We start from the raw sequence: 9,374 nt of genomic DNA on the forward strand, positions 1-9,374 counted from the left end.
GTGTTGCTAGGAACGCGTTGCCAGGACAAGACCCGCCTCGTGTTTACATCTTAGCCATGTCTTCCTGGTTCCTCAAGTGTCCAGTTCACGAGTGTGTGAGATCGAAGAAGTTCCTGAGGGTGAACTAAACAGTGATGGAGAGGCAGAACGAGGGGCGTGGCGGGCCGAGGTAAGGGCGTTAGGGACAGAGTGTCTAACGTAGAGGAAGGTAGTTAGTGTGTGTAGGTGAGGTTGTCCTTGTATCGATCAGTTTAGCAGAGAGGGCTATGAGAAATTATGAAAGAGAGAGAGAGAGAGAGAGAGAGAGAGAGAGAGAGAGAGAGAGAGAGAGAGAGAGAGAGAGTAAACAATAAAACCAAACACTAACAAAAACAATCACAATAATCATAATTGCTTATTTTTTTCTCTATTCCTTCCTTCTTTCTTCTTTTTTTCTCCTTTCCCGTCACTCATCACTCTTGTCTCTTTTCGTTTGTCTTAAGGTGTCAGACTGCCACACATTCGCACTCAAGAACACTAGATAGACTAAACACCCCCAAAAACACGTAAAACACGGAAAACTCACTCAAAGAAACGAAACAAGGAAGCTAAACCAAAATACACACACACACACACACACACACACACACACACACACACACACACACACACACACACACACACACACACACACACACACACACACACACAACTCATAAAACAACACAAACAACCTAAACCTCAAAAAACACCCAAAACTTAAACTACACTAAAGGAAACAAGAAGAAAGCACACATCGGCACTTCCCCCTTTCCAGCGTCTTCTTACCCTGCCTCTCTACACTTCCAGGATGACGAAGGAGGCATTGAAGAAACTCTGTAAGCAACACAACCTGTACTCCGTGCCCGCCCTTAATGACGTCCTGTACCTGCACTTCCAAGGTGAGACGGGGCTGGTTACGAGAGAGGTCAAGAAATATGTGTTCTTTTTTCGCTTCAAACTCAATTCTAGGTAGATTTTTTTTTTCATCGTGATGTTGTTTATAATTGGTTAAAATCGTGTATATAGAAAAGATATAGAGAAATCATAGAAATTAAGGGAAGATTGTAAAATTCGACGCCTCTTTTAAAATTTAGTGACGCAATAAAGAAACTCAGAGTGACATAGAACAAATAAAACATAGAAAAAATAATAAGGCAATATAGAAGAAATCTAAAACGACAACGAAGCAATTTAGAGACGCATAAAGATCGTGCAACATGGAGGCAACAGAGAGAGAGAGAGAGAGAGAGAGAGAGAGAGAGAGAGAGAGAGAGAGAGAGAGAGAGAGAGAGAGAGAGAGAGAGAGAGAGAGAGAGAGAGAGAGAGAGAGAGAGAGAAGAGAAGAGAAGAGAAGAGAAGAAAAGAGAAAGAGGGTGGAGAGAGTGATTACCTATTCAAAGTTTTAGAAAGTGTTTTGAATGACCTTTGAATGTTGAGCTCACAAGTTAAAGTTTGTGCGTATGAGTGTCTTGGAATGAGTTAGAGGTTGTCAAAGGATCGAAGGAGTTTGAGTTTAGATTCTCATTAAATCCTTTGAGATCCTTTGAAATTTCCTCATAATCTTTTCGGAATGTCTTGTAGTGTGATGTGTGAAGTCTTATGGGTAATGTACGGTATAGGAGTTGAGTGTTACGGAAAACAAAGAAGGAAGGAAGGACGAAGTAAGGAAGGAAAAAAAATATTTGATATAAAAATGAGAATAAAAAAAACAAGAGAAAAATTAGCTGAATAAAGAAAGAATTAAGGATAAGTGTAACTGAATAAGGAAATGAAAAAAAAAAAAAAATGGTGACAACATTACAGAGAGAAGAGGAAGAAAAGAGTGAAGGACAAAATGTAATATGGAGAGAGAGAGAGAGAGAGAGAGAGAGAGAGAGAGAGAGAGAGAGAGAGAGAGAGAGAGAGAGAGAGAGAGAGAGAGAGAGAGAGAGAGAGAGAGAGAGAGAGAGAGAGAGAGAGAGAGAGAGAGAGAGAGAGAGAGAGAGAGAGAGAGAGAGAGAGAGAGAGAGAGAGAGAGAGAGAGAGTTCCATATAGACAAGAAAAAATACTGAAAATATAATAAGATACGAAGAGCCAAACATTGGAGACAAAAAATAAATGAATATGTATAGGAAGAAAATTAAATTGAAAGATTAAAAAGGAAGTAAAAAGTTGAAGGAAAAAGGAGAGAAATTCGGTTAAAAATATATCAGTAATAGACTAAAACACTGAAAAAAGTAAAAAAAATAGATAATAATAATGATAATGTTAATAATAATAATGATAATAATAATAATAATAATAATAATAATAATAATAATAATAATAATAATAATAATAATAATATATTTCTACCTGTCTAATAAAATATAATTTCTCTCAAGGTACAGAACATGAGAACCGAAACCCGAAAACCACTGTCTGTTACTCCTGTCTACCTCTGAACCTTTACAACGCACCCTTCTACTTTATCACTCCCTACTCTTGCACCTGTAAACCTCTTTTTCTTTTAAGTAAGAGGAGAACTGGCCAAGGGTAACAAAAATATAAAGAAAAAGGCCCACTCAGTTGCCAGTCTCCTTACAGAGCCAAAGAACAGGGACAAATGTCTTGAAACCTCCCTCTTGAATGAAGTCAAGTCATAGGAAGTTGGAATTACAGACGCAGGCAGGGAGTTACGGAGTTTACCAGTGAAAGGTGTAAAAGACTGAGAGTACTGGTTAACTCTTGCATTAGAGAGATGGACAGAATAGGGGTGAGAGGAAGAAGAAAGCCTTAATTGTACATCGAGGCCACAGGAGGAGGGGAGGCATGCAGTTAGCAAAATCAGTAGAGCAGTTAGTTTGAAAATAGCGATAAAAGACAGCAACAACACTGTCCATTCCCATTCAAGGTACACGGAGACTGATCACCTGAAGAACACGGAGGCTTTTGCTATCACTGTCTGTTTCTAAACCTTTATTAAGCAGACCTCTAGTTCTACCTCTCCCTATTCCTTACATGTGTACTGTACCTCTCCAACACGGTTCATTCCCACTCAAGGTACACGGGGACTGATCACCTGAAGGGTATACTGTTGGGTGTACTGGGGAGTATTCTCTGTCCAAAACACGGGTTCCGAGGTGAACAGGATGTGTTTTGGATGTTCCCAAGATCTAGATAAGATATGCCGATAAATGTCCACCCAGGCGTTACTTTTTATATAGGGGTGCCAGGCTGTGTTTTGGTGAATTCTCTACCCAAAACATTACTGGCTATTGCTAAACCTGTACAAAGCAGTCTTATATATCACACTCTACCCTTGCACCTGTGTTCCTTTATCCTTTCTAAATTCAGCTAATTTTTCTCCTGTTTATTATAATTCTCATATTTATATCAAACATTTTTTTTCCTTACTTCGTTCTTCTTCTTTGTTTTCGTAACACTTCACTTCTACACCGCACGTTTCCCTAACATCTCTAACATTACAGTAAGACTTCACGCATTACAAATACGGTCTGGTTCCACTCAGGGTACACGGAGATCGAGAACCTGGAGGAGTACACGGGTCTTCGGTGTCTGTGGCTGGAGAACAACGGACTGCGGCGCATCACAGGGCTGGACCATCTAAGGAACCTTCGCTCTCTCCACCTCCACCACAACCTGCTCACCTCTCTGGCAGGCCTCCAGCACCTGGCCAGCCTCGTCACGCTCAACGTCTCCTACAATATGATCAGAAACATCGAACATATCAGTAAGAATTAATGGTGCTTGTTGTTGTTAGTGTAATGATGGTGATAGTGGTGGTGGTGGTCATTGTGGTTGTTTTAGAGAATTTTTATGCTTAATGGTTTGTTTTGTTATTGGATTTCATTTGAGAAGTGTCATATTGAACACAAATGTAAGTAGGAGTAGAATAAGGGACGTTATTCTACTTTGCCCCCAAAAATATAGAAATACAAAAATATAAATATACATTGATAAACTAAAATGTTCCTACTGTCGAAAACACACACACACACACACACACACACACACACACACACACACACACACACACACACACACACACACACACACACACACACACACATTAAGCCTCATTTCATAAATTTCAAAAGTACAACCAAGAAAAAAAAAAACTAAACTCATTGGTCAACCACACAAAAAGTAATAGAAACATGACACAAAGCCAACAATTGGACATCACTGAACATCTGCAGCACTAACACAGGTGAGTCCTCAGGTAGCCTGGTGAACCTAGAGACGCTGCAGATCACACACAACCGCCTCTCCTCCGTAGCCTGCCTCACACCGCTCGCCTCCTGCCCCGTCCTCTCCTCTCTGGACCTCTCCCACAACAACCTGCAGGGACCTGGCCTCGCCCTGGTGGGTACACTGGCACTTTTTTTTATTTATTTGTTTATTTTTTTTATGTAAGAGTAAAGCTGAAGGCAACAAAAACTGCGATTAAGAAAACGCCCACTGAGGCGCTGGTCCCCAAACAAGTTGAAAGTGCTAATAGAAGGGGACTCCGAGGTTGGTAAAGAAATCATAGTTTTTTTTTCTTTTTTAATTTTAGATTTTGCGTGAAGAATGTATGTGTAGTTAGCTGCTTGTAGTTTCGTGTGAAGGACGAGAGTTGTCTTTAGAAGGCAGGCTGTGACTGCCCCCCCTTGTGTTGTGAGACACAAAGGGAAATGCTCAATGAGCTCACAGCTGGCACCAATGAAAAGTTCACAGCACCCCCTGAACCAGTGCTATTAGACCTCATTGGGAGTAATCATCGTTTCGGCAGGTGTCTACTGTCTCGTCTTGTTCATCAGTCACAATTTTGTCGATCACTCACAATCTCGCTTATCATGTCCGTATTCAGAAACACTTTGTTCTCTCACCACGACTATTTTCAATGGCCAAAAAGACGATTAGCCGGATTTTCAAGTATTTTTAGGGTTAATAATTTAGAAATCTTGTCAATCTCTCTAGAACCGTAAAAAAAAAAACCACCCTTAAAAACTCGTGTACATTAAAAAAAATATCCTTTTAAAATAGTGAAGATGAAGTACAGAAGTGTTTGAGAATACGAGCGAGTCACAATCTTGCTTATCACTCATAATTTTGTTGATGGGAGTGCCAATTTTTCCCTGTTCAGGCCCTGGGGGAGGTGCGGAGCCTCAGGTGTCTCCAAGCTACAGGTAATCCGGCCACGCGTGAGGTGCGGCCCTACAGGAACACCTTCATTCTCACTTGCCCGGAGCTCACCTACCTAGATGACCGCCCTGTGTTCCCCGTGGACCGCGCCGCCGCTCTAGCCTGGTGAGATGGAGGGAGGGGCGGGAAGGATAGCGAGATAGTTAGAGGTGGATGGAGGAATGAAGGATAGGGTGAAGTGATAGAAGTGTTGGAAGACGGAAGAGGAGGATTGAAGGAAGGGAAAGAGGAAGGAGGGTTGGATAAGGATAGACGGAGGCGGTGGATGATAAAAGGAAGTGTACAGAGGAATAGAAAAGGGGAGATAGGAGATAGTGAAACAGGATGATATGAACTGTAAAAGAGGGAAGGCAAAATAGAGGAAATATAGGAAGAAAAATAGAAAGAAGGTAAAAGAAATTACGAAAGATTAAAAAAGAATCCAGAAATTTGAGCGAAACATCGTGACAGGCATTTCGTGAGATTGTTTTGTCACGACAGAGCAATTCAACTCCACTACATATCCTCAGGCAGGGCGGGGGCGTAGAGGCGGAGAGGGAGACGAGGAAGGAATGGGCGGAGCGGAAACATCGGCGCCAGAGGGAGTGTGTGGATGGTAAGTCAATGAATCTCTTAAAGAAACGAAAAGAATCATAGAACTTTGTAATTTTTCATCTAAAGTATAGTGCTAAAGTGGTCTGGTTTGTTTTCGCTCCTGTTGATAATAATGAGTAAAGCGTAACTTTTTTTTTTCCGGTTGTCATCATTGAGATTTCTTATTTTATGGTTCTTTTATCTTCAATTTCCTTAGTTTTCCAGTTCTGTCATATTTAATTTCTGTCGTCTTCCATTGCTATTATCTTCCAGTTCCTATCTTTTCTCGTTCTGTTATCTCCCAGCTTTGTCATATATTTCCGTCATCTTCCTTTTCTGTCATCAACCTCTGTCATCCTCCATCTCATCCTCTAATTTGGTCATCCTCTGTTCCCCTCACCCTCACTCAGCCTTCAAGTTCTTACCAATCCTTTGGTCCTTCTCTTTCTACAGATTTACTGAAGCTTCGTCAGAGAGTCCTGGCAGAGCGAGCAGCCAAGGAAGAGACACCAGAGGGCGCTGCAGCACCTGACGCGACCTCGGACATGGGGATCTATGTACAAGACGACGGCCATGAGAAGATCTACGCCCTGACTCCAGAAGCCAAGGCGTGGGCAATGAAGAGACTGAAGAAAGCGAAGGAGAATGAGGAGGAGGATGAACTGCAGAAGGAAGGAGAGGAGGAATCTGCTCATACTAATACAGAGAAAGTAGATGAGGAAAACGAGAAGACTGTGGAGATGCCTGATGTCAAGGAGAAGGCCGTGCAGGACGAGGAGAGTGATCAGAGTGACCAGAGTGACTTGTACAAGGACGAAGGGTTCAAGACACTCCTGGGGTTCCTGAGCGAAGGTTCTGATGACCTGGATAATCTCTGTGTTCTGAACAACACGAGAAATGCAGGGAAATCGAGCGAAATTATGCAACGTGAGTACTTAGAAGAAATCATAGGGATATCCCCTGAAGATCAAGTCGAGGTCCTGTTCCCTGAGAATCATCATGTGGAGGGTCTGTCTCCAAAACATAAAGTTGAAGTTCCGTGTTCTGTAGATCAAGTCGATAGTTTGTCTTCTAAAGATAAAATCGAGGTTTTGTCCTGCGAAAATCTTGCCAATATATTGTCTCCTGAAGACTCGGTAAACGATGATGGTGTCAAGGGAACGTCCTGGCGTGAGACAGAGACTGGGAAACCGAAACCCTTGGAGGATTTCCACATTGCTCAACTCTTTAACACAGAGACTCAGTGTTCGAACCCTTGTGGTGAAGTTGGCGGTGATGGCACAGATTTTCTGAAGTCAAGGAATGCGTCGACAGAGCCAGAGTATGATGATCTTGGTCCTCGCTTGTCCTTGTCTCTGCGGTACCAGGAAGAAGAGGAGGAGGAAGAAGCGGAGGACAACGAGGAGAGGGACCAACTATTTTTGAGGAGCTGTCACAACTTCATCAGAGCGCACACGGCAACCACAGAGAATCCTGGGCTGCTCCTGGAAGCCGAGGGAGATGAGGCTTCCTGCTCCTCCCTCCACCACCACCACGAGCAGCTTGAGGAGGAGGAGGAGGAGACAGAAGGAGCAAACCAAGATCTCTTCCTGAGCTCCCAGAGTATCATCAGAAACACAGAGTGCAACACAGAGCCTCGTGAACGTAACAGAGGCGCCGCCGAAGCAGAGGAGCAAAGACTATCTTCCCCAAACCTGGACTCGGATCAATATACACAAGCGTTCCTGCGGGAGCTAGTGGCCAGACACCAGGCTGCTGCCGAGGACCAGTCAGATATTGAGGAGATTCTGGACAACCTGGATCTGGAGGCCGAGGAGACAATGCCGGTACACCCTCGACACCCGCACGCCCACCTCCTCCGCCAGCTGGCCAATGGCAGTGAGCCTGAGAGCGGTGATGACGAAGAACCGATAACTCGAAGACCCCTGAACGGCATGAGGCTCCCGCCGCGCCACGCTGGCGTCCCGGTGTTCGGCGAGCGCTGGGTGGAGGAGGTGAGAAGGAGCATCCTGGAGGACGCGGATTGGGAGGAGGAGATTGAGTCCTCCATCGACACATCGGAGGAGGAGGGCAGCGTGGACGATCTCAACGTGGAGACGCCGGAAGAATCGAGTCTAGCTGAGGACGACTCCAGCTGGCAGGACGAAGACAGCGTGTTTGAGGAGGAGAGCGTGAGTGACGTCAGCAGCGCGGGGAAGGTGGTGCCTGAGGGAGCGGGCAGGAACGCGGAAGGGAACAACCTGCTGGACGGCTCGCCAAGAACACAAACAGATGCTGCCGCCCTCAGGACGCCCGCGCCGCTGTCTGTCGATGACGAGGACTCCAATACCACCTCATGCTCCAGCCTCAGCCTCACCTCCCTGCAAAACTCCCCGGCACACGCTATCTATGCACCACAGGGGCACCAGGACTCGCCCTGGTCAACCATGGGGGAGGGGAACAAACATGGCAAATCATCAGGAAGGGAAAGAAAAACAGAAATCGGAAACTTCATCGAAGATTCACCACAGCCTCAGTTCCCGGTGCGTGACGTCAGCAGCGCCCTGGGTGACTTGGGTGAGTCAGCAGCGACGGCACCCGCGGCGGCAGAGTCAGCCTCTTCCTGCATGAGCGGTGATGCAAGTGGATGTGACGCGGTGCCTCCCGGATTCCTGAAGGAGGATCACTTGTCACCACAAGAAATAGTGAACATTGTGGCATCTGAGGGCGTTGTGCAGCAACACGAGGCAGGAGGTGGCGCCTCGAGACAGCGGGGATCGAGGTGCAGCACGCGTGACGCCCTCAGGAGCTCCCACGAAGCCTTCGTCAGGGGACACAACATCACAGGTGAGACTAGCGTTGTTTTCCCACACCTGTAGTGAAGGAAGTGGCCGCGTCTTGCCGACACACGAGTGATGCAAAGGGAGAGGTGACGCGGGAACGCTTGTGTGTAATGTTTGCACGTCTCATTATCAGCATCAACGCCAACACAAAACATTGTGCAACACAACGTGGCAAGGCGTTTTATTCTGCCACCTCATTTGAAGGAGATTTACTTATTTTTTCCACATTTTCAGAGCCTCCCAAAAAAAAAAAAAAACAATTAAACAAACAAACACAAAAAAGCAACTCCTGGCCTCCGCTTCCCTCTCGCAAATCTTACCTTTAATGTATTTAAACATTTGACTTTTTTTTTCTACACATTTTTTCGTCACTCAGGGCGGAGGGGAGAGCCTGGCGGTGATGCAAGGGGAGTGCCGAGGGACTGGACTGACCACGACGGGGAGGAATAGACGCAACAGGGAGACACACGGAGCCACAAGGAGCCACACGGAGCCACATGGAGCCACACGGAGTCACGGGGAACCAGAGGGATCTACATGGAGCCATAGTGAGCCACAGGGGGCTAGAAGGAGTCGCAGAGAGCTACACGGAGATACAGGGAGTCATACATTCCTCTCTAGCTGACTCTCATTGTCTCCAACACTGCACAGGGGAACACTCGCAGCCATCTTGACCAACGCAACATGAGACTTGAGTGGGGAGCAACATGAGACGTACACTCGTATTCAGAAACGCCTTCACCTTTCACTACGACAGTTTTCCAAGGCCACAGATACAACTAACCACG

The 9,374-nt window shown here is 45.4% G+C and overlaps 1 protein-coding gene across 1 annotated transcript; it reads left to right on the forward strand.

The window, feature by feature from the left end:
* Positions 1 to 19: 19 nt before the first annotated feature.
* LOC123510961 (dynein axonemal assembly factor 1 homolog) lies at positions 20 to 9,374 on the forward strand. The gene is made up of 8 exons (XM_045266500.1): positions 20 to 169; positions 829 to 920; positions 3,513 to 3,734; positions 4,227 to 4,369; positions 5,133 to 5,296; positions 5,701 to 5,786; positions 6,218 to 8,590; positions 8,963 to 9,374. Exons 1-8 carry the CDS (start codon positions 135 to 137, stop codon positions 9,034 to 9,036), a joined length of 3,189 nt encoding a protein of 1,062 aa, XP_045122435.1. The 5' UTR covers positions 20 to 134; the 3' UTR covers positions 9,037 to 9,374.

This window comes from Portunus trituberculatus, chromosome 30 (genome assembly GCF_017591435.1).
Source record: "Portunus trituberculatus isolate SZX2019 chromosome 30, ASM1759143v1, whole genome shotgun sequence".
Taxonomy (NCBI): domain Eukaryota; kingdom Metazoa; phylum Arthropoda; class Malacostraca; order Decapoda; family Portunidae; genus Portunus; species Portunus trituberculatus.

Coding starts and splice junctions, on each gene's coding strand:
- LOC123510961 (XM_045266500.1), top strand. CDS start 135: ATGGAGAGGCAGAACGAGGGGCGTGGCGGGCCGAG. Junction 3,735..4,226: donor CAGAAACATCGAACATATCA/GTAAGAATTAAT, acceptor GTGAGTCCTCAG/GTAGCCTGGTGAACCTAGAG. Junction 5,787..6,217: donor CCAGAGGGAGTGTGTGGATG/GTAAGTCAATGA, acceptor CTCTTTCTACAG/ATTTACTGAAGCTTCGTCAG.